General features: G+C 41.0%; 2 protein-coding genes across 3 annotated transcripts in view; one reads left to right on the top strand and one right to left on the bottom strand.

Annotated features, from left to right (window-relative positions):
* Positions 1 to 472: 472 nt before the first annotated feature.
* On the top strand, positions 473 to 6,371 carry LOC149313975 (translin). The gene is made up of 6 exons (XM_089520275.1): positions 473 to 600; positions 998 to 1,091; positions 2,021 to 2,117; positions 2,981 to 3,096; positions 3,856 to 3,935; positions 4,785 to 6,371. Exons 1-6 carry the CDS (start codon positions 535 to 537, stop codon positions 5,010 to 5,012), a joined length of 681 nt encoding a protein of 226 aa, XP_089376401.1. The 5' UTR covers positions 473 to 534; the 3' UTR covers positions 5,013 to 6,371.
* Positions 6,372 to 11,299: 4,928 nt separating this feature from the next.
* Positions 11,300 to 25,511, bottom strand: part of LOC149313974 (uncharacterized) — a 112,846-nt gene continuing 98,634 nt past the window's right edge. For both annotated transcript variants that reach the window (XM_089520274.1, XM_089520273.1), the window contains 4 exons: positions 23,790 to 23,994; positions 21,540 to 22,168; positions 13,319 to 13,464; positions 11,300 to 12,413 (listed from right to left, as the gene is read on the bottom strand). In XM_089520274.1, the coding sequence (XP_089376400.1) occupies positions 11,618 to 12,413; positions 13,319 to 13,464; positions 21,540 to 22,168; positions 23,790 to 23,994 (1,776 nt within the window). In that variant the 3' untranslated portion in view covers positions 11,300 to 11,617. The remainder of the gene's footprint in view (positions 12,414 to 13,318; positions 13,465 to 21,539; positions 22,169 to 23,789; positions 23,995 to 25,511) is intronic.

Raw genomic sequence — 25,511 nt, 5'->3', positions numbered from 1 at the left:
CTGCTGCTCCAGAGAACAGGACCCAGAGCAATGGATGCAAGCTACAGGAAAAGAGATTCCACCTCAACATTAGGAAGAACTTCCTGACAGTAAGGGCTGTTCGACAGTGGAACACACTCCTTCCTCGGAGTGTAGTGGAGTCTCCTTCCTTGGAGGTCTTTAGGCAGAGGCTGGATGGCCCTCAGTCAAAGGGGATGCTTTGATTGAGAGTTCCTGCATGGCAGAAGGGGGTTGGACTGGATCAGGGCCCTTGCGGTCTCTTCAGACTCTATCTTAACTACTAAGCCTCCGCGTTCTTAATGTCGCTTGTTTCACAATTGCCGTAATGAAGGAAAGGTGAAGGCAATAATGGTAGTTAAAAGGCCCTGAAAAGGTGGCCATGGGGAGGGGGCCATGGAGCTCTTTCCAGTCAGGCGGAGAGCGGGGCAGCCCCGCGAGCGACGGCGGCGTCGAAGGACCCCTCCGTGGTGTTTCCTGGCGCGACTGAGGGTCCTTTCTCCTTGCCGTCGGAGCGGGCTCCTTCTGGGCGCCACGATGTCGGTCAGCGAGATGTTCATCAGTCTGCAAGGGGCGCTCACCGCCGACCAGGACATCCGGGAGGTCAGGGCTGATGGGTTGCAGGGGGAATGGTCATGAGGGCTGGCACTCTGGGCAAGATCGGGTCCCAGGCTGCAGCCACACTGGAGGGAGGGAGGGAGGGAGGACCCGGTTTGGCACCGCCTTAACTGCCTCTTGGATGGAGGCTATGGAATTCTGGGAGCTGGCGCTTGTCGCGGGGCCCAGAGAGGAGGCCTAAATGAATACCTCTGCACTTTGTGTGATCATGTTTGTAAGGGGCCCCTGTGTGTGTGTGTCTCTGTGTGTGTGTGTGTGTGTGTGTGAGTGTTGTTGCAGAGCAGCCCCTCCTAACAGTCCCTAAAGCATGGATTGACTAGAGAGGAATGCAAGAGAGTAGGAGCGCTGTGTGTTGTCCTGAACGTTTCCTTTCCTTTTGCAGGAGATCAGGAAGGTTGTCCAAATGCTGGAGCAAACAGCCCGGGAAATCCTGACAGTACTGCAAGGGGTCCATCAGGGCTCTGGATTCCAGGATAGTAAGGCTAAGTTGCTTTGCTTATTAGCCTTATGTGTGTGCCATCCTGTTGGAGGAAGAGTTGCAGCCATGTTACAGTGGGCCCTTGGTCTCAGTTGGGGGTTGATTCCAGGACACACACACGGATATCCAAATCCACAGATGCTCAAGTGCCATTATATACAATGGCATAGTAAAATGGTGTCCCTTAGACAAAGGGGCAAAATCAAGGTTTGCTTTTAGTATATATGTTCTAAAAACAAACCTTGATTTTATTTGCGTCCATCTATTCTCAAGCCATGGATGGTTGAATGCAGAGGGCCAACTGTATACAAATATACACTGATTAGAAATGGACTTAAGGCCCCCAGTTGAGGTTGTGAAATGCTTACATGTTATCCGAACAATGAATCTCCCTACTAAAGAGATTATACTGTTTCTTTGATGAGAATTGAAAATGCAGGGAATTGATCCATGCTTCACCATTATAGCAGCTTATGACCATGTCAGATGTCCTGGGTCATGACCAGTCGTATAATTAAATAACATAGAACTGTCTCACCTGTGAAAGCTTAAAACAGGCGCTGGATCCAAATTAGTAAAGACTACCTTGTTCCATTGATGTCAGCAAGACTGAAGCAGTAGTTTGTATAAATCCAGTCTGTCAAACTATGCCTTGAATCCTCAACCAGCCATATGTGTGACTGCAACTTCCAGCAGCCCTTGCCAGCATAGTCAGAGATGACAAATGGTGGGAATTGCAGTGCCACAGTATCTAGAGGACTGTGTGATTCCTAGCCCTGCTTCAATGTAAAATGTTGCTTGCTGGTTGTTGTTGTTTTTTCATGAAATGGATTGTGTTTTGGTTCCTCCCCCCCACCCCACCCCCCCGAATCCTAACTATTCTCCCCTGACTGATACTGGGTTTTTGTTTTGCTTTTTTAATTTCAGTACCAAAGAAATGTCAGAAGGCTCGAGAACATTTTGGCACTGTCAGGACACAGTTGGCCTCTCTGAAAATAAAGTTCCCTGCAGATCAATATTACAGGTTAGTAAACTGCTGGCTTCAGCCATTTGTTAATACAGTAAAACTCCACTGAATTACCTCCATTCTAGAACTTCAGGCATTAGGTGAAAATAAGAGTATCTCTTGTAAGGAAGAATAATTTATTTGGCAGAAAGCTGAAACCTAAACTGTTTGTTTGTTTATTATACTTACATCCCACCTTTCTCCAAAATGGGATCTGAGGTGACTGATATATTAAATCTACACTGAGCCCTAGATATCCATTGTGGTCTGATTACAAGACCCCCATGCCACTGTGGGTACCCCAGTCCTTGGATGCTCAGATCCCATTAAATACAATGGCATAGTAAAATGGTGTCCCTTATAAAGGGGCAAAATCAAGGCTTGCTATTTGGAATTTAAACTTTTTGGGAATATTTTCAAGCTGTGGATGCTTGAATCCACGGATAAAGAATCCATGGATATGGAGGGCCAGTTGTATACACATGAATGTCAGAGTAGTTCTCACCCCAATTGCATGGGTGAGAGCTAGAAAAAGCAGGTGCTTCTCCATTGGTACTGATGCAGGGCATGATGAATCATTTGCTGTATTTGAAGTGGGAAAACCAGGATTAAAATCTCTACTTGGTCTTGAAGCTGGTGGGGGACCCCAGGCTGGTCATGAGCAACCACTGTAACCTGTCTCAGAGAGTGCCTTGTGCATCTTGGGTAAAAGAATAACAATAGATATTATTAATACTTAATTGGTAGTGTGTTTGGGTAGAGAACCATCCAAACGTCATGTGTTTTTACACTTACTGCCTTTACCCTGCTGTCTAAAATAGCCTCCATCACTTTCAAATTTGTATAAGAGATCTGTGCTTTATTGAGGTGTCTTTTTGCAGATTTCATGAACATTGGAGGTTTGTTCTACAGCGTCTGGTATTCTTAGCAGCATTTGTAGTCTACTTGGAGACAGAAACCTTAGTAACTCGGGAAGCTGTTACAGAAATACTTGGAAGTAAGTAATTGTGTAAGTGCTTTAAGAATGTAGCATAGCTTGCATGATTAGAGATTTCTATAAAACTGTACACAGGATGGGGTTTCAAAATGTTATTTGGCATTACATCCAAAAACTTGTGATGTTTCTTGCAGCTGTTACAAAAGCGAGACGTCTTGCTTTATCTCTGATACATTCCCCCCCCCCCTTTTTGAAAAATTAATAAAAAGTCTGCATAGTCACTATGTTGGCAAAATGCTCTATGAAAATTGTGGAGGTCCTTACCAAATGGTAGAGGAAAATGGGGAAAATTAAGTATTACATACAAAACTAATAATATGAAGTTTCCATGTTGCCTGAGATATTTGGTTCATCAACACAATACAGTCTGAGAAGTCACATTTTATTTAATGAGGCTTATTCCCCAGTAAGTTTATTTAGTTGTTCAGGACTCTCTGCTCTGAATGGCAGCAGCTTTCCAAGGTCCCCCCCTCCCCGCTATTTGAAATCCTAGTTACATGCTGGGGATGAAATCTGGGGCCTCCTGTTTGCAAATGTGATCTGCTGCTGGGCTATGACTCTTTTAGCTTTGGTACTCAGATATGTGGTTGAGATTACTTGACTGAGGCAAATATTTTAACATCTTTTAACATCTATTAACATGAGGATCTTGCATTTTTAGTGTCTTCCGAATCTATGGAGAGTATAGTTGGTTTGGTTTGTTACTAGTGTTAACTGGAGCTGAGCTCAAATTGGTTCTTTCTTTTTTCTTTTTTGCAGTTGAAGCTGACAGAGAGAAAGGTTTTCACTTGGACATTGAGGATTACCTCTCTGGAGTGTTGACTCTTGCTAGTGAGTTGGTAAGTAAAGAATATTGTAAAGCAGGGGTGGGAATTATCTGTCCTTCCAGATGTTCAAAAACGTAGCTGTGTTAATCTGGAAAATCAGTATTCCAAAACATCTTGTGGCACCTTTGGGACTCACTGAAAGAAATACACTAGTAGCATGATCTTTTGTAGACTGGAGTCTACTTCCTCAGATGCAAGTCTCAAGTCTATGAAAGCTCATGCTGTCTTCTTTCTTTCAGTTAGTCTCAAAAGTGCTACAAGATCATTTTGTTTCACGATATTGTTGAACTCCAGCTCTCAGCATTCCTTGGTATGACTGTGCTAACTGGAGTTGCTAGGAGTTGGAAGTCCCAACATCTGGAAGGCTGTACAGCTCCTACTCCAGCATTGCTGACCTAGCTCACTGGAAGACGAGCAAATGAATGCATGGACAAATCTAGAATCACAGGCATGGATCTTCCTTTTGAAAAAAGATTAAGATCTTTCCTGCTTTTTTGAAGGCAGCCTTTTAAAGTGAGTGGCATCTTACTGTAGTATAAATAAAGGCTGTTAGGACTGGAATTTCATCAAAGATACTCTCAAGGAAGGTGTGAGGAATGTGGTTGTCCAAATATTGTTGATTTGCACTTCCCATCAGCAAGTATACCAACAAATGATGAGAACTGCAGTTCAACAACAGCTGCAAAACCATATAACCCTTATCCTCGCCTTATCTTAAAATTAGTTAAAATATGAAAGGAAAACTACATGCTAATGTCTTACTGAGGTACAAATATTATTAAGGGGCTCTAGTGAAGCATGTAAAGCCTTTCCTGGCTTTTGCATGACCACTTTGGTTTTACAATTCTGTTTTGCCCCTAGTCAAGGCTGGCAGTCAACAGCGTCACAGCCGGCGACTATTCTCGTCCACTCCGCATCTCTGCATTCATCAATGAATTAGATTCTGGATTTCGCCTTCTCAATTTGAAGAATGACTCTCTAAGGAAACGCTATGATGGCCTCAAGTATGATGTTAAGAAGATTGAGGAGGTGGTTTATGACTTGTCAATCAGAGGGCTGAACAAAGACGCAGCTGGTGGGGAGAAATAGAAAAGGGGCTGTGGAACTGAATTAGTGAATACCTCAGACTTGGCCAAAGGAGAAAGTTGAATTGAGGTCTCCAGCACTAGTTTAGAGGAACACATGCTGCAAACCACTGTGTTCCTAACTGACTTTCATACAGTATGTCTGAGTAAAAGCACTCAAACCCATTCTGTGAATGCCTATCTCATGGGCTCTGCAGTGTACGTCAACATGGTGTAAGCAGGCCATAATCTGCCAACTACAGCCATTGTTGTACAGTGGCCCTACAGTGCCAGTTATTTTGCCAGTCTGTCACAAGTTTTGTTTTTGATCTTGGCCCTAGTAAGCCTAACCTTTCTGGATCTCCACGTCATTTAGTATTCACCTTTAGTACAGTTTAATCACATCAAAATGTAGTACTTGGCTGCAGCTACTATGTAAATATAATTTCAAATTTGGTCAAAATGCTCCATTTTCTTTTTCTACAAGTATATCAGACTGCTTGCTGGAATTAAAATTAAGAATTCAGTCTGGGAACAATTACTTTTGTGGACATATTGTTGGGAACTCATATTTTCAAACACTTATTATGCATTATGTGGCTATGTTTGTATTCTTCAATGAGCTGAATTTTAGGTCTGGGAAGAGGGATCTGTACTGTAGAACTTCAATGGTTCCTCGTAGCCATTAAACACCTACATATATATTTATATCCCATTTCAAGGTTCAAATCTTAGACTATATTTAGGAGGCTATTGGAGGGCAGGAGGAATCAAGCACAGAAGTTCAGTGAGGCCAGTAGCTATGTAAGAGGGAGGATGTTAGAGATTCTTTGAGTTTCAAGTGGCCTGTTTTGTATTTCCTTTGTTTTGTTTTAAGATCTAGGTAAATTAGGCAGCAGAAAAAGTTGTGGGCCTTATCAAAAGAAGAAAACTGCTATTTTTTACTGTTAATCCTGAATACACTTACTTGAGTTAAAACAGTTTCTCAGCTTCTTTCCAAGTAAGTGTACATAAGATCACAGCCTTAATGTATGGCATTATAAGCCACAGGTGGCTTTTCTCTGCACATCCACTGTATCGGTATATAACAGCATTCTTGTGAATTTCATCGATGTGAAATTGGTTTCTACAATGCAGTCTTGTTGTGTCAGAGTATTTTTTTATGTTGTACACTTCATCAGCTATGTTTCTCCCCTTGTCCTAAAGTTTTGTTTGATAAAGATCACCTCCAAAGAATTACAGAGACTCTTTGTATTTTACAATATTAGTGGCTGTAAGTATCTTTGTAAACCTTAGCCTTGTTCTTGTTACATTTTTAAAGAATTGTTCACTGAGAAGCAAATACTTTGTCAGCGTGGATAAATAAAAGAAAAACACTGTTCAACTAGTGTGATTTGTTGTCATTGCAAATAATACCCAGTAACTTATAATAAACTGACAAGTATTTTAGGTAACTAGAGTGGAATTAAGGCCTAAGTACCCTGACAGCACCAGATGCTGTTTGACCTTTGAAGAAAAGCAAGGTTGAGCCTGATAAGGACCTGGATAGGGGATCATCAAGGAATAACAGGTGCTGTTAGCTGTACTTCAGAGGATGGTAATGGCAAATCACCTTCAGTATTCCTTGCTTAAGAAAGCCCTATAAAATTGATGGGATTACCATAAATTGATAGGCAACCTGAAAGCACATACGTAAGTATATCGAGTGGAAATAGGTTTCCAGGAATCCTAAATTCAGGACTTTTTGGAAAGCCAAAGGACATCCCTTCTGGATTTAGGCTCACAACTGTATACCTGGATTAGATCATCTCTATAGGACAGTTCCATGTGTAACTGAGTCCAGATCACAAAGAATTGCAGGTGGTTACCTAGTTAAATTTTAATTAATTTTATCATTGCTTTCCCTGTTCCTCTCACTGTAAGCTACAAAATGCTTTTCAGTTTCTGCCACCTATATACATTTGTTTACCTTCATTGAGGGGGGCAGCCAGATCTGTTAATAAAGGGATTACCATACTACAGTACTACTATCCATTAAGGAAATGGGAAATGCCTGGGATTCACATTAGAAGTTCGAGAAATGAATACTTCTATCAGTATCACATTTGATAACAGGATAACAAATGGTGAGTTTTGGTCACCTTTTGGTTTTTCCTTTGGAGTTAATTTTTAGAAATAAAAATCATGCCATGTCAGTTAGTTGACATGACTGAATGAGACAAATTAACATGTTGGTTAAACTGCAAAGCAAAAGAAAGTATCCAGGTACTACTGGTATACAATTATGGAATTTTGTAAGAACAGGTGAAAAATGTAATAAAAAAGATGTGATGTGAAACAAGACAGAGTCATATCAATGAGTTATTTAAGTGGTACAATGAAAAGACAACGTATTGAATCAAGCCCAAAATAATGAAAAATCTGAGTCCTATGAAATCAGATGAACGATGGCAAGTTTGTATAGATATTTGTTTGTGTCTATAGGTATGCTGCTTGTATTATTTCTGTTTGTTTCTCTTTATGTGATTTTAATAAAAGTGAAAAAATCTAGATAATTATAGAGAGAGCTGCTAACTTGGATGTCTTTGAAGGGGGATTAGAAAATTGTGGAAGGTAGAGCTATCCGTTGTTAATGGTAAGAGTAGCTATTGTATCACTTCCAATATCAGAGGCAGTTGTTGGGGTATACAGGAGTGCTGTTGCATTTATGTCCTGCTCATAGGTTTCCCATGTGATTGGTTATCGTGTAAACAAAAAATGTTGGACTGCATAGGCTCTTGGTCTAATCCAACATGACTCTTATCTTCTTACATAACTGTGCTGGAACCCAGCAAGGAGTACTGCTTTGATCATGTATTTTCCACATGGATGGAGAAACTACTATGTACAAATTGATGGTGCATACTGCTTTTGGCCCAACAGCTATGGTTACATGCATGGAGGTGATTTATCTGGGAAGGAGGGACTAGGCTGTCTTCTGTCCTTACTATCCCAAATGAATTTTCATTGTTGGGATTTCAATCTTTTTATTGAAAGAATTCAACATACACCATCTCATATGTACTGATGTATATCATACAGACAACTGTAAGATACCACTTTATAAAAGGCACGTTTTGACAGCCAGAAAACTTGCAATGCACAATGTATAACTTCAAACAAGGTAGCTATAAATTTAGATGCATCTAAACCAAAACTTGTTTTCTTGGCTGAACAGCACATTCTGAAAGTCAAGGAATTTCATTCTTGGCAAAAACAGTAAAAATATAAGAAAAAGAAATGACGACCTGGAGGTGTAAATTCATACAGATCCTAGAAGAAAGTACTAGTTGCAATGAAACGGGCAAGCTAAGGTGAGTTCTAACAAAATATTGAATTGTTTAGCATTAATTTCAAGGTGGGGACAGAAATTAGACGTGTTAGGTATATTTCCATGTCTGTCTACTGATATTCTGCAATGACAACATAGACAATGGACTTCTTTATATTTCGGTATGCAGTTGTGGTGTCGGATATTATTAGATTGCAACTCCCATTCACCCTAATTGGTAAGGGATTACGGAAACTGCACTCCAAGAACAACTGCAGAGTTGTCCATCTCTGGACATCCAAAACATTTGGTTCTTGAGACCGTCTTTTGGATCTGTGTACATTTTCTCTCTTGCTTTCTGGGTTTAAATGTTACATAACCCATGTGGATGGGGCAACCCATTATGTGATTACAAAACAGAATTGAAACCCATCCTTCAGTTCTGGTCTACAGGCAAATTTGTTTGCATAAAAGTGGAAGGAAGTAAAACAACGAGAGGGGGAAATGCATGAAATGGAGGCACGGTCATAGTGGATGAATTATGGTTTGGCTGCTACATTAGCAAGTGTTAGTCAATTACAGCGCGTCTGTGTTATAGATGGGCACACCATACGCAGCTTCAAGCATGCTGGAAGCTGCACTGGAAAAACCTGTGCTCTGGAAGGAGTAATGGGAGGCGCGCTTGCACCGTGCCGCGTGCATGAGCCCCATTACTTCTAATGGGGCTTGAACGTACGTGTTTTTTTCCCTTACATGGGTTCCAGGACAGATCCCTGCATAAGGAAAGGGTGACCTGTACTAAACATGCCCTTGGAGCATGTTCTCTGCCAAAATATTGCTGAGCTACATGGAGAGTGTTTATTGTTATCAATGGCTATGTAATATTTTAAATGGAAAAAAGTTCATATGAATGGATGGTAATCTTACTGTGGTTCAAGTCAATCCTAAAGGCACCAAATCCCATCTGATTCTGGAAGCTGAGTATAGGGTTTACTCTAGTTAGGACTATATGAATCTAGGCCCATCTGATCCTTATGGCAATCATCTCATTTCAACCACACTTACCTCTCGGGCTGGTTGTGAAGACAAAATGGAAGCAGAAAGAGAGACATATCCACCACTTTCTGTCACTTGGAAGAAAGTCCAGTCAATGAAGATGCAGCAACGTGGCCAAATGCCTTCTTGTTGATGAACACCCCCTTTTCACCAGAATACTACCATTTAATAGCATTCACTGGTTTAGGTTTAAACTCATAACAGACAGCAGTGAACGAAAGGGAACCCCTGACTTCAGTACAGCCATTGCAGAAAGATGATCCGATGAATTCAAAACTGGATAATGATGTCAAATAGGCAGTAAAGAATTCACAGTTACTGTAGGATACCTTGCTATCAATTGGCAGAAAACTGATAGGATAGCAGATTACTATCAATAAAACAGGAAAATGCAGGGCAGTTGCTAAAGACTTTGTTCCTTTTTTCGTAGTGTCTCCTGATTTCAATACTGTCAATAAAGTAGAAATTTATGAAAAGAAAATTCAATGCCAATTAAAGCTCAAAGAAACATAATTATTAAAACATTTTATGTTTTCTACAGTATAACATAACAGATTCCTTTTTCATTAAAATTTTGAAATACACTAGATTACATCATTTAAATAATCACAATTTAGAAGAGGTAATTGAGCCTTAGTTAACCAAAGCACAGAAGGTCAGAACTATTTCTGGTGTGTCACATTCCTTGTGTTTCTACAATGGGTTTTTAACCATTTACAAACATATCTAATGATCCTTAAAAGAAGAGAGTATTGCTTAGCCACAGAAATCTATAGCTATTCTGGAATGTTTATGGGTGAACTATGACTATATTTTGGCTTTCTTTTCAGCTTACATGTTACATGCATTCAATGCAAAGTAAAACCCCATAAACGTTCACCTACTTGAGCTTGAGGGTAGAAGTGGAAAATTCACAGCTTTTCTTTACATTAGAAAAAAAAAGCAGGAGATTCAAAACAATTAGTAAAGGAAATATTTCCTGGGAGAACAAGCTGAAATGAGAAGATAATTATACTGTCTAAACATTCTCCTTAATTGTGTTAATACTGCTCTAAAATTGACCTGGATGTTGCCTAATGCTGTTATAATATACGCACAATGAGACCTCTATCATAAATTGTTAAAGATTCCTTTCCCCATCACAATCATGCAGTGTCAAACATCTCACAGTCATTATCTTATTCCCCACAGTATTAGCTCAATATACTTTTTTCCCCAGAGACCTGCTCTTCACAATCCAGTGCTAATAATCCATATTGCCATAGAAGACATCATCCCAAACAGGCCACATATCCAAAAAGCCTGTCCCCACCCCATTGAGCAAGTCTTCAAAGGCTGAATGCCTCTTTGCCCCCAGCCCAGAACATTTCCTTGTCTTTGCTGCTTTGCCTATTTACAAAATGTGCAAAAGATTTCTACCACACAGAATCAAGGCTACTCCTTGGGCTGGTTGTCAAATTCTGGTGAAGTGATTCTCTTGGATAGCCAAAGATGAGCCCGCTGTGTTGTTACAGTTCATGCGATGCCCCATGTACATAACCATCATTCAACACTTAACAGGTAGTTTTCAAGCTAATAGCATTTTCCTTCTTTTTACCAACGATATAAATCACTGCAAATAACTGGATGGCTATCAGTCTGCTTTCAAGATGGCAACTCCTTTGTCATCCCCTCAGACAGTGTTTCTCAAAACAGGGAAGTGGGACTATGGAAAGAACTCATGTGACATCTACAAAAGAAATGGCATGATTTTGTATGTCTTGTTGGTAGCTCAAGATTTCCCATACCTAGTTTCTATCTCCATGATTTGTCTGAAACAAAGGAGTGGAATTGTATGTTTGAAGTTGCTGTGGGTTACCTCAAGCTACACATAATGGTGCAGAGGGGATCTGATACTAGCCGAAAAGAGAAATGTGTGAAGTGGAGCAACTGATATTATATATATATTTTTAAAGTAGACATACAGTAGGAAGCAAAATGGCATAAAGGTGGTAGGAGCCAGGAAGGTATACCCAATGAGGTTTCTAGGTTGATTTATGTGGAAGATCTAGCAAGTTTTCTAATGGGGCACAATTTTCCTTGGATTTGAGAAACACTGTTTAAATAGTATTTGTTATAAAATGTCACTTAGTAGAAAATGAAGTCATCATAGGTAGCTCTAATTCTATTTGGCCAGGTGATGAACATCCTTTGTGCTTTTCCGCTGAAAGCAGGTTGAGTGGAATTTCTGAGCTTAGTCAAGTCCTTACACAGTCAGCACTGTTTCATGACCTATTGTGAGATGCAGTTATCATGATGTTGGGCAAGGCATTACGCCGCTTCTTCCAGGAGCCCAGCTCCCGAGAGTACCTCCGTATCTGTCTGAACCAGTGGTGAGTCCGTGCCTTGTCACTGTCTCGGAACACAAAAGACTCCCGCCTAATCTCCAGAAGTTCAAATGTATCATCACAGTCAGGATCCACAGAGACCACACAATTACTCAGTCTCAAGGGCTCCCTGAGCAGACTGAACTTTCCATTGTTTTTGTCCCTAATAACTACCAATACTGCATCTTTCACAAGCCCTGGCTCCCCAGGTTCAAAGCTAGACTCAGATGCACGTCTGATGTTGACCATGAGGAGCACTTGCATGTTCTGGAATTTTAAAGTCTTGCTGCCCTTTTTCACCCACTGTCCATCAGGTGGCTGGGCAAGCTGCAGGGGCCCTTCCATAACAAAACGGGTTTCTTCCCTCAGCCAGCCCACAGTTTTGATAGCAGTTTCCCTCATTTCAATGTTAATGACTTCCCTGTTCTTCTTGCTGTCCTGGCGGAAGGAACGCAGAGTCCAAGAGTTCCCTTCCTGCTTGGTTTTCATGTTGATGTGCTCCAGGTGGGACTCAATGCGGCTCTTGGCCTCCCTCAGGCTACTGTGGTCTGGGTGGTACTCAATGGTGGCTTTGATGATGCGGCTCAGCAGAAGTGGGTATTTTGTGACTCTCTGCAATGGAGCCATGAGGAAGGACCGCAAATTCATTCGTCGGAGGGCTGTATTGTCATTTTGTGAAACGTTGAGGAATATCCTGCAGGGGTTTCAGAAAGAACCTTTTCAGTAAAAAGAGCCAAGAAATGCTAGACATCATTATTTTTGGTTGTTACATTTTTATTTATTGTATTTCTACCCTACTCTTCAGAAATGCTGTTAGAGTGGCTTAGTAGGCACTGGATGCAGACATTTTTTCCATTCATCCTTTGGCATATCATTCAGCTAATTTCATATTTTGATTTATTTAATGGATTTACAGACATTCACTGAATTAGTACTTCATTCATTTTCTATGCATCATAAGCCAAGTGACACAACCGTGGCAAACGTACCACAAAGCCCTTCAAGCCCCTCATGGCCATTCTCTGCCCTGTGGGGGACGGGCAGAATCAGAGAAGCATCTGGCTATGGCCCTGTTGCCAGATGCAAAATTATGACATCAGTGCTGAGATTCACTGGTGTACTCTGGACTAGGGTGAGGGATTTATGGTTCGAGCTACTTGTGGTCCTCTAGAAGCCATCAGTTAAGAGCTCCTACAAGGGCCACCTGTCCCTTTCCTGGAAGACTGCTAAGTGGAAAAGAGGAAATAGAAGAGGATGACACCAAGAAAAAAGGAGGGGCAGAAAAAAAAGGGGGGGGCACTCACTTTTGGCTCTGCCCTCACATAACACATGTCCCCCAACCTATCTGCAAGGGAATGTGGCCCTTGACCACAGAAGAGGTTACCCACCCCTGCTATAAGATTGATTAGGACACTTTGTTGGTGCAGCCTAGAAAATCCCATTCTTCAGTAAGCAATCATTGCCATTGATCCTGATGCTTGATCTTGTTTTTCTGTAAAATCCCCTCCTCTCCACCAAAAAATGCTTGTCCTGACACATTTGCCCATTCTAGGAACTCCTGAGTATCGTGACCTACCCACGATTTAAGGATTTCCTTACCTAAGTAACTCCTTCTCTTTTTCCAACGCATTGAGCATGTTCACTGAAGAGGACTGCTGAAGACAGTATGTCTGGAAGGCAGGCAGCATATTAACAAATTCAAGGAATATTTCACCAATGCACACAGTCATGAGGTCATCATCGCCCTGTCAACACACAAGGTGAGAAAAGCATCAGCCACTACAATGGAGGTGTTTGAGGACACTGAAAGCCACAGGCCTAACATCAGTGCCAGTTGATGGTGATAATCCCTAATGAAAGTATCCTATGTGTACTGCAAAGGTGAGTTCATTCATGGCACACTTCCCCAGGGCGACTTGCCTGGGTGAATGCTGAGCAATGAAACTGCTTCAACAGCCAAATCAACAATCAGATCTCCTCTACTGTACATTCCTTCCTTGAACCTGTATCAGGATAGCCAACTTATGCACTCTGTTCTGCAAATGAGGTCCTTAGGCCAGGAGAACTCTTCTCTACAACGAAATTGTCAGTATCTAGCAGTAAAGTTTCAGAGCTCTGGAGCAAAGCTGAGCATTACCTATAAGTGTACACAGCTATATATTAAGTATAAAATCCAAAAGGTAGATATAAAAATGACAGGTGAACTTCTGCACTCTGTTCTGCAAACAGCATACAGCATCACAATCCATGAGTCTTAACGTGATATATGGCAGCCAACCCTACATTTCATTATCATTGCAATCCTGCACATAACTCTTGAAAATGCTCCAAAAGGCAACAGTTGGACATAATCCCATAAAACTTCAATCGCCAGCCAAAAGTTACCCAAATTACCACTCTATGGGTACACCACTCTGTGTGCAGGAAAAAAAATCCAGTCCAACTGCATCACTGCTTTTAAATTAAGTCTGTTCATATTTTTGTTTCATAGATCTTTTTCACATCCTATTGTGCTCTCACCATTGTCTAATAGACGATTTGTACCCACCATGATAAATGTACAGTTTGTGGTTGTATCAAAATTTGCATAGTTAGTCAAATACATCTTTGAGGGAAACCATCTTAAAGTGAGGGGAAAAACAACAGCCCTCTGACCTACTGTTTAGATAATGTGGAATATTTATGCTTTGTGACTGGATCCCCCCCCCCCCCCAGCAGATGAGCACTTCCACCTACTCCTAACACCTTCCACCCAATAGATTTGGCATAGGGGGTGGATTTCCTACACTGAATTAACTGAGTGTAACTATGCTCCTGGAATTACATGTCAGTAGCATAAAGCTGCCTTATTAGTGAATGATGATGCTGCACATGCAGTGCACAATGCAAATATGCATCAATGCCCAATACACAACCATGCACAAATGGCATTGTATTCACAACTGTGTTTCTGCAGCACTGAACTGAATATGGCGTTTTTGCATTGAACAAAAATGGTAAACTGCTTCCGAAGGAAGATTTATGCGTGTGTAAGACTCTAACACACAGCACTGTGTGTTGATCACAAAGCTGAGGTAGGAATACTTAGCTGGGAAACAGCTGTGTGTGCAGGTATATGGCTTATTCATATCTTGACTTACTATGCTTAGATCTGAGAATCCTATGGAGAGACATAGTCCAATGCTCAAACCACTACACCACGAATGATGTGATTGTGATTGGACTATGACTCTGATTCCCAGCTTGGCCATGAAATCTACTGGGTGAACTTGGGCAAGTCACATGCTCTCAGCTTCAGGGGAAGGCAATGGCAAAACCTCCTCTGAACAAATCTTGCCATGAAAACCCCATGATAGAGCCCCCTTAGGGTTGCCATGTCAGAAATCACTTGAAGGCATACAAGACTCCAACCAGATGCCAGCATAAGCCTGCTTTCTATTATTCAATTTCCTGATTTGCTAAAGCTATACATCTGTATAACCAATTAGTCCAGAAGTTTCTCCGTTTAACTGGGGTGCTCTTTCAATTAAATTTTTTGATTCTCATGGTTTATCTGGTTATATCTATTATTGGATGAAGTTAGCACCACGGAAATGGATGGAGATATGGATTAACAGACACTTTATGGATTAAGCAGTGATTCCAAAGGATTAAGCAGGGCCCAAGAGTGCCTTTATTTCAATATTTTCAAGAAAGCATTACGTGTTGAAAGAAGATGCAACAAAAGAAGTTCAGAAAAGAAAATGCCTTTGAACACAAGATCCTGCTGAAGGCTAGTTTAAGAAGCAACACTTATAGAATATCATGAATGATTTTCCATTCTAAAGAAACTGATTATGGAGGAAAAAAGGAACAACAAAAATGGCCTGAACCATATTGGCCAGTTCCAACAAGAGTATACCCATTGATTCAAGTGCTGAATGCTGAAAAATACATAATGTGATTAAGAATTCTTAGCTAAATTGACTGTCTAAGATTGCAAAACGTAAAATCCAAAAAATTTAGAAAAAATTCAAATATAGTAAATGAATTGCTATTTAATAATTATAATACACTGTCAAATTGAAAGATGCAAATGGGTGTTGATTCTCCTACATGTAAATACAAAACATAGCACAAAAATTTGTGCTAATTTTAGTTTGATCAGAATGTTATTCCAAAGCTTGTAATGATGCTTCCTCTTGATACATAAATTTGAGGACCTTTAGTTAACTTGTATCTTACTGGAAATCAAACTGTATTTTGTAAAATGGGAATAAGACTATTTACATTTTGGACAGCAGGAGGCACTGTGGCATACAGATTCTATGATTTGTTTCATATTCCATGGCTTTTGTAAACTGAGGGTTACTCTTGCTGAAAATGAACAAAGAAAGGCAAAAACTTAATAATGCTAAAGTAAAGATCCATTCCACCAGTTTGTAATTGTCGGATTTAAACCTACACACAGATGGCTTTTCTTCAATATAAATTGTGTTTCAGTGTCAAAGCTGTGTAGTTCTCATTGTGGATAGAGCTGAACATGGTCCCCAGAATACTGCATATCTGTGGTCCCTTACCCTCAGCTTCCGAACTGTTATTTATTTCCTTACTGTTATCTTCAGCACCTACCTATCTAACATGATATATTCTATTCCCATGCTGACTTCATTCAAATTATTATATCTTGGTTTAACAAACCAAGGTATACACAGTTATTTTGCTGGTATGCTTTATGCTCACATGACATATTCTTTCTTGGCACAGTGATTAATCAGAAAGTTTTCAATTAATCAAAATGTCTCATTATACTCAAACTGAAAATTATGGTTAGCCAAATTTAGAACAAGACCCTAAACCAGGGGTAGGCAACCTGCGGCCTGCGGGCCGGATGCAGCCCCACGAGGCCTTGGGACCGGCCCCAGCCCGGTCCTGCCGCCGATTGCCACCGGGGCCGTTGGGGGGCAATTGTCTATAGAAGCCTCAGAAACATGCATTTATATTAACATTTTTTTTTAAATCAGCAAATTTTTTCATGTGTCCTCCATTTTTTTTAAAAAAGTGTCTTCCATTTGAAAATTTTGTCCTACATTTGTCCTGATTTATTTATATATTTAATTTTTTAAAAAATTATTTAATTATTTATTTTTTGGCTTCGGCCCCCCAGTTGTCTGAGGGACAGCAACCCGGCCCCCGGCTCAAAAGGGTTGCCTACCCCTGCCCTAAACCATATCTCAGAGCTGATCTATGTCAAGACCTTAAATCGTATCTCAAAACTCATCTCAGATCCTGGTTTCTTCTGAATCTGGTATAGTTTCCCACTTCTGATATAACAGGAAACTATGGTTAATCATAGACTGGGCATGACTATGGTATAATATTTATTATCAAGTAGCCCCAAATTTAGCATATATAAAGGGAGGAAGAAAAACTGAGAGTTAGGAAAGGGCTCTGTGTGCAAGCAGAAGGCTTATTCATATCTTGACTTAGTATGCTTAGATCTAAGCATCCTAACTGGGCTCTTGTTCTCACTTGCCAATTTACCAATCAAACCAATGTGTTCATGGCCCACAGCTGAAACACAAGTGGGGAACACTTAACCTCATAGTGATGGGGAGAGATATACTCTCTTCTTTGGGCCATGGGCTAATGCTAAAAAAAGGGTAACGTCTTAGTCAGCCTATACTAGAATTTTCCATGCTTGAACTCTCTTCCTATGGGTCATTATGTCCTGATTCTGAAGGCTTCATAAATCATTTATTGAGTGAGCAGTCAAGATACCTTTCCAACCAGAGGGAATTCCACAATTCTTAGTAAAAGTAAGTATTCCAAAGAAGTGTCCCTTCATGGTTACATAACCCTGGCAACAATGCCAATACCTAACTTACAGTTTTAAAAGAACCTCATGTGCATGTTCAGATCAAAAAAAATTGGGCTTACTTGAAAATACAAGTGCAAGCCCAAGGTATGTCCATTAGCTGATTAAAACCAACAAGCATCACCTTGCCCAATTCTGTACTGAATATAGCCCAAGAGGAAGGGAACTATGGGCAAGATGCTGCATTATCAGGTGTAGCTACATCTGAAAATTTGATCCTTACAAACTCCTTCAGTTGGTGCAGCTGTCTGGCTTCAAAGGTGGGTTTGGGGAAGATCATTTGAAGTTGGGGCAAAGGTGCAACAAACGGAAATGGAAATCGCAATATTTACAATATCGTGAATGTAGCTTATGTCATCATGAATTCTAACAGGATGATGGCCCATATTTCTTATAATCACTGTTGAATCATGGTACTTGTGGTCTTTGCTTCATGATTTTGGCTGCATCTGCACTGCAGAATTGATGCAGCTTGGCACCCTTTAATGGCCATAGCTTAGTGCTATGGAATTCTGGGATTTGTAGTTTTGTGAGATATGAGGACCTTTTTGTCTGCTGCTCCCAGACCATGGAATGATCTGCCGGAGGACATACAACAGCTGAAAATGCTGACTGCTTTTAAAACAACTCTAAAGACATATCACTTCTGGCAGGCCTACCCAGTCAATTTTAAATCATGACTTTTTAATCGGGTGTATTTTAAAGAATTTATTACACAAATGTATTTTAATACTTTTATAGTACTGTTATTTTAACTGTTGGTTTTATGTGTTCTTTAATTGTGTTTTGGCAAGTTGTACCCTACCTCAAGCCTTGAGGAGACGTAGGAAATATTAAAAAAATATTTATTTTTCTATGCTGTTGTTGTTGTTATTCTCTGGTGCCACAACAAACTACAAATTCCAGGATCCCATAGGATGAAGCCATGATAGTTAAAGATGTTTCAAATTGCACTACTTCTACAGTATGGCAGCAGCCACTGTTTATACAGGTTTGCCTAGAAAATGTAGGGTAAATGGTACTGTAGGCATAGAGAAAAAGAAATAAGGTAATGGAGAAATGCATGATTGCAATAGATGTTGGAGTGTGCTGGGTGCTGACTGGCTGTAGTAAACACAAACATGATAGCTAAGAGAAAAAGTAAAAATGACAGGCACTGTGGAGTTTGGAGCGGAAGGGGGTTCTTTTTGTGGGGAGAAGATATGTATGTGAGGAGATCTGTTGAAATGCAACGTGTAACGAATAGTAAGCAGCATCCACAAGCTTTTATGTATTTACCCTTCAGATCAAATTGCATATTTTCTACAAATTGTTCCATAAATAAAAATTATTTATTCAACCATTCCTGATTATTTGGCCAAGCTATTTAGGTAACTCACACAGTAATGAAGGAAGAAATAATCTGGATATTGGCAGCAGTGAATTACCACACAGATGTGGAAGGCAGCTGAGAACCCAAAGGACAGCTGAGGCTTTCAAATCTATCTAGTATTTCATGATACACAAGTATCAGAGAACAGGCAAGGCTCCCAAAACTGGTTTTGTACTAGTCTGAAGAGGTGTGGGGAAAAATAAATAAACAAATAAATAAATGTTTTATTTTTTTTTAAAAAAGAATTCTCTAGTCCTGAGGAGTGAAACCAGGTGGAGAGGTACAACAGTAATCCATGCTGCTCATCTGATGCAATGATTCATTCTCAATTCCTGCTAGTAAGGATCATACTCTACTTATTTGTTGACAGAACATTGTGCCAGGTCACTCAATATGCTCTACACAAGGAGTGGGCAACATACAGGAGTAGGGCCACCCCCTTGAACCATGGTTCTCAAAATGTGGGGCAGGACCCTCAGGGGAGGCATGCTCAAGGCCTGAAACTTGGAGGCCCTGATCACCCTTCCTCATCCTCTTCTCAAACCTTTCCTGTCCTGTAGGAGAAAAGAAAGGCAAGAAGCACACTTGGAGCCTCTGCCTGAGGGAGAGAGCTATTTCCTTATAAGATGTAAAAATATGAATATCCATGAGCACGTGAATGAAAATACTCACACTAAAACAAGCAAAATATTTTAATTCTTATACTATGTCAAGCATGGGGGGCGGGGGTGAGAATGTGACAGCCAGATATGGATGTAAAAGGAGTAACAGGAGTAAAAGGTTTGCAAACCACTGCTGTATCTTGCTAGTCCGGTGGCAGAGCAGAAGCAAAAAAAGCCAAGCAGTTTCATTTTAAAACAAGGTACACAGAGAGTGTGTGCCTTGTTTTGAAGTCAATTACCTCTTCCAGGGGTCTTTCAAGAAAGCTAACATGCTTAAAAACAAGGTATCTTTTCCTTGTGTCTCTTGTTTTAAAGTAGAAGTGCAGATTTTAAAGGTGCCCAAATGTGGCACAAAGCAATGGTATCACTACAAATTCAATGCAAGTGGCAGGAGCATTGATGACCGGGGCGAAATATGGCCGATGAGGCAAATCCATGGAGCCACGGGTTGCCTATGCTGCAGCTGAGGGCATCTCTTCAGGTAAAGTTCAGCCTTACATGGAAATGGCAAGACTGGAACCTGGAACCTACAGCCCTTCCCCAGATGACTGCACTGCTTTCAAAATAAAAGTTTATGCCCCAGTGGATTTACAGAGTTAAGCAACAGGCTCATAGTTCTGTGATGCACACGGGGTGTTGGTCTGCCACAATGAATTTGCAAGAACAGCTCTTCCACCAAATTATAAATGACCTTGAGCACATTCACGAAAGAGGGCCAGTTTGGCGTGTGGCTCTAATACCACTTAAGGACTTAACTAGCCTTGCCTTTGTTCTTGGCAACCAGTGATGGTTGGCAAGCAAAGCTGCTTTTAATTGCTCTCCCATGGGCATGAGGGGCTTTCTTGGATGTAGCTGTAAGAATTAATTTCATGGTAAAAGAGTTTTTGTTGGTTTTTTTTTTCCCTTTCAGACCCAGTAATAAAGTACCCGGCATAATATAGCAACACAGTGGCGTGTAAATGCCATTAGCTTTGCTTAGGTGTTAGCAGAACCAGCCACCTGCACACATTGTTTCTCTCCAGCCCATAGACATGTGCTCAATTTTTTAACTGATGTCAGGGTCCCACCTGGCAACAAATGCATTGAGGAATGAGCCAGGAATGAAAGCCCAAAATTATGTAGTGGTTTGAGAGTCAGACTGGGTTTTAAAATATCCAGGTGCAGGTCTCCCAGTTAGATGAGAGCCACTGGTAGAGCCAGCATGGTGTAATAGTTTGAGTGCTGGAACAGAACTATAGGAGATCAAATTTGAAACCACACTCAGCCATGGAAACCCCGAGTGCCCCTGGGTAGGTCGCACTCTCTCAATCTTAGAGGAAGGCCATGATAAACCTCCTGTTTATCTTAAGACAGAACTGCCTAAGTTGGAAGACAATTATCCTGTGTTTAGTAAAGCTATTCATCTTTTTGTTGGTTTCAGGAAAGAATAGACAACTTGTGGCAGACTGAGTGGATCCAATCCTCAGGGCTATAAACCTATAAACTAAGGATTTTGTATATTTTTAAGATGATGGGGGGAAAATACAGTCATGGGATCCTGAGAAAAACAATTGGGGAGACCCCTTTGGAAGACATGTAGAAATGTGACAGAGGAATGTGGGTTCTCATTTTGGCCACCTACTCATTAATCACTGTGGGTTACTCATACAGTCCACCCTTCATATCCACAAGGGATCTGTTCTGGATCCCCCCGCGAATAAAAGAATGTGTGGGACCTCAAGTCCCATTGATTTTAATGGCAGGTGCAACATCCACACTACATACACACACACTGAAAGCAATGGGACTTGCCATCTGCAAATGGCTAAAACCGTGGATGGCAAGCCTGTGGATATTGAAGGCCCACCGTATTGCAAATATCATAAGTCACAATACAACAAATTAATGTTGCACAAGGAAAAGGAGGAGAAGTCCAAGACCGCACATCACCTGCTCAAAGGCCTGGTCAATCTCTTCCTGAAGATACTCCAGAAAGTTTTCATTGAGGTCAATAAGCTCCTGTATGTTGCTGAAAACCACCATGAGCTGTTCCTGTGTTAGGAGACCAGCAGCTTGCATGGGAAGATAGAACTCCTCCTTGATGATGCGGAGGTCCTCCCCATAACTGGCTTCGGTATTGACAAACTCCAGCACTGATTCCTTCCGCTCTGTCCGGCACTTCAGGCACTTCTCACAGAGAGTGGCCCGTCTCTTGTTCTGGTTCTGAACATCTGTTTCTAGTGGGAAATCTCTCCCACCACAGTCGGTGCAAGGTTGGTGGGCTTCCCAGGCCTGCAAAGACATTAATGTTTCAGACGCTCGACTCCTCCACTTCCTGCTCAGTGCTTGGCTGATGCCACTGTCTGCCCGCTCCATCACTGCTGACCTCATCCTTGGTGTACCTCCACTATTGGCATCAGCATTGTCCCTCTCATCATTACTACCCACAATGCCACTGTCAGTGCTGAGACTGCTGATGTTGCTCCAGCGGTGTTTGGAACGGAAGGAGCCACCCAGAACATGGCGGTTCTCATCATAGTTGCTGCTGTAGTTGCTGTTTGTTTTTGGAAGTCCTGAGCCTAAGCAGAAGAAAAAAATGAATGAGCATCACTTTTTCTCAGTATTGATGAACCTTTCAATTACTTTGAAACCTGGAAATCTGTCTTGTACTCCATTAAACCATAGGCCATCTTGTCTGGCATAGCCAACACTGCCTGGCAGCAGCTTTTCAAGAATTAGAGAGGTTTTTCCAGTCCCACCTGGCAATAGCAGGGATTGAATCTGCATCCAAATCATGTGCTCTGGCATCAAGCTCTGGCCATCCCAGAGGCCCTTCTTTCCTTCAGCAGAAATGTCAGCTGGAATCTTGTATGACACTTATGAATAGCTACACCATGAAGCCCATCCCAATCTGCACAACCCACAGTTACTGGACAACAGTTGCTGTGATCAATAAGGATCTATTCTCGTTACTTGGGAAGCAGCTGACAGATGGCGAATGATATCCTTTGCAACAGGAAGAAGTAGGACTCCTGTCAAAATTCCTCTTCACACCACAGATCATTCACACATGGGGATGACTGGGAACAGCAGCCAGCTCCTTCCCAGTCAACAGAACAGACCTCTACTGAATACAATGGCTGCTTCCCAGTAAGTGGGGATTGGAGGGTCTTTCATGATCACTATCCTCTAAACCAGGGGCTGTGAAGGGATCATGAATACCACACAGTTATGAATGTATAAATCCAGGTTACACATTCGTAACTCCCCCAAAAGTATTCCAGCCATCAGTCCTATTGATCCATCAATTAAAATATTATTTTGGCTTTTTGGCTCCCCTACCAGGACATAACATAGTTGCCATGGGGAACCAAGAAATGTGACCAAGAGACTGCAGAACCACATCAGCTCTTATGACCAATGGGAAGGTTTGTGGGAACCAGACCTTGGCCATCTTGACTAAAACTAGGGTTTGCCACCCCTCACCTCACAAAACTGCAAAGAAATCAACCTGTTCCCACCCCCTGGAAACTAGCCATATTCCATTTCTTTCTCGAGGGATGAATGGTTCCATGAAAGCTGAGGAAGGGGGACAGAATTCAATCCATCATTAAGCCAAATGAATTCCTGGACATTAACCTTTCCAGCTGGGTGAGAATGGGGACATAGGCCAACATTCTGGAGGGTTCCTGATTAGCAAAGGCTGTTATGAAGGGGATGAAGAATATTCCAAAAAAGCAGTCCTTTGGGAGAAGGGACATACCGGGAGTCAGAGAGCTATTTTTGGCATGTCCAGTGACCATACCACCTACATCACACTGCTGCTGCTGCCATTTCCATGACTGGAAGTGACATTCTGATCACCTTTGTTCATTTTTGGACTACACTTGGTTCTATTTTAGGATGCATATCCATGAAACTGGGATATAAAAATGCACCCCTTGCCAATCTTTTAAAAAATGTTTTTCAGGGCCATACACACCACCCAGTCATATGATTTTCACCCCTTTGCTAGTATAGTTGATGACTGATGAGCACATTCCATGACTCTTGAAGGGAAAAGTATGGAGATACATATGCCAGTTAAGCAAAATGGCTCTGGATGATAAATGACAACCTTGTGATAAAACACTCTCATGACTGTGAGTGACAAAGACAGTCAAAGACAAACACAAACTACGTCAGAGGCAAGGGACATACTGGGATCCCTCTCTTGTCGGCGCTTCTGGGCATGCTGCCGGGCTGCTGCTGCTATCTTCAGTTCCAGTTGTTTCCTCTTCACAGCATCTGTTGGCATTGGATCACTGAAATGAGGCCGTAATCGACATTCCCGCTGAGCTTTGGTGCAGTCTGAAGTTTCATGGGAGATGTCTGAACTGGATCTGCGGCAGTTTGGATTGGAGCTCTGGAAGGAAAACAAACTGAATTAGGGATCTGTTTTTGCTATGCAAAATATGGGCTATTTGAATAAAATTGGCCAATTCTGGCCAGGCTCTCCACCAGCAACCTATCCTCCATCCCATAATTCTGCTCATTTTCCTGTTCAGTGAAGGATCACACACACTCAACTAAGCAGGCAAGGTTCATATTCCTACTCTGTATTAAATTCCATGTTTGTATACTCTGTATGAGGCTATAGATATATATCACACAAGTATGGCAAAAATCGGGGATAACAAAAGACATGCATTTTTTTATCTAGAATGTGAGGATGGAAGTTTGCAGGGTGAACAATCAAATATGGCAACTTATGGACATTATAAATAGCAGCACCTCTAGGCTGCCAAAAATACATACAATGGCAACACACTATGCCATATGTTTCTGGACATGTCCTAAACTGAATTTATTCATGAGAACTATCAGATATTAATTAGTTACTTAATTCTATGTATTCTCCAAGCAGAACAAATAATTCCCAAAGTTTTATCTCTGCTGTAAAGAAAAGAAGTATTTCTGTGCAATTTTCATCCAGTAGTTACACACCATAAAGCATTTTGGGAATTTACTCTGTGCTGAAATACAACTGATTTATTTGCACGAAAACTGTGGGTTTTTGCATAAAACAAACCACTATTTCTAGGCAGCAACATGTATTTTATGTGCAAAATTGAAATTTTCTATAAAAAAACCACACAACAAAAAATTTGCACAGAAAACAGCAGCTTGCACAACGAAACAACAGGCCTATTTTTATGCAACCTGCTGGTTTTTGCACAAGATTTTAATAATATTTTGTTGAGCAAGACTGTTGCTATTTGTACAAGATCTACTGTAAGCTGTGCAAGATTGCTGGGTTTTTTGTTTAGAAAATAGCAATCTTCTATTTTAAAAAGGCACGTGGCTGCCTGGAAAGAGTTTTTTTTTGTGCAAAATTGCACAATTCTCATGCCAAGAAAAACCCCCAAAACAAAACACATAAAAACAACCCATGCAGATTCTGCACTGAACATTTTCAGAAAACTCTTTGGGATGTGCAATATCAGGACAAGATTTTTGATAATTGGGTTTGCCCAGTGTCAGGAAAACCATTTTCTGGATAAGAAAAATAAAATAAATGGTGAATATTCTTTCCATCCTTATCTTCAACCTGTAAGTATTTGATCCATGATGAAATGGGACTTTCCAGGATACAAGTGAAATTTCTGTTTCATCTAATCTGGTAAACTTTCTGAAGGTTGAGCATGATGTTTATATTGTTCATTTAAACCACTATCAAACTGGTTTGTCACGAATCTCAATGCATTAAAGACATTACTTTGTTTCTGGAAAGGATCTTTAGATTGATAATAGAAAACTCTCAGCTTCTTCACACAGCTATAGTTCACACAGGACTTGTTGAGTGAAGCCATGGAAATGGCTTTCAGACAAAAAATATAGCAGGCTATGTCCAGCTAATGTTGGTAGTGACTTAAGTCTTAC

Source organism: Sceloporus occidentalis, unplaced genomic scaffold, assembly GCF_023333645.1.
Source record: "Sceloporus occidentalis isolate IW3139 unplaced genomic scaffold, rSceOcc1.0.p SCAF_4, whole genome shotgun sequence".
Taxonomy (NCBI): Eukaryota; Metazoa; Chordata; class Lepidosauria; order Squamata; family Phrynosomatidae; genus Sceloporus; species Sceloporus occidentalis.
Note: the sequence above shows the minus strand (reverse complement) of the source record. Positions and strands in the feature narration are given on the sequence as shown.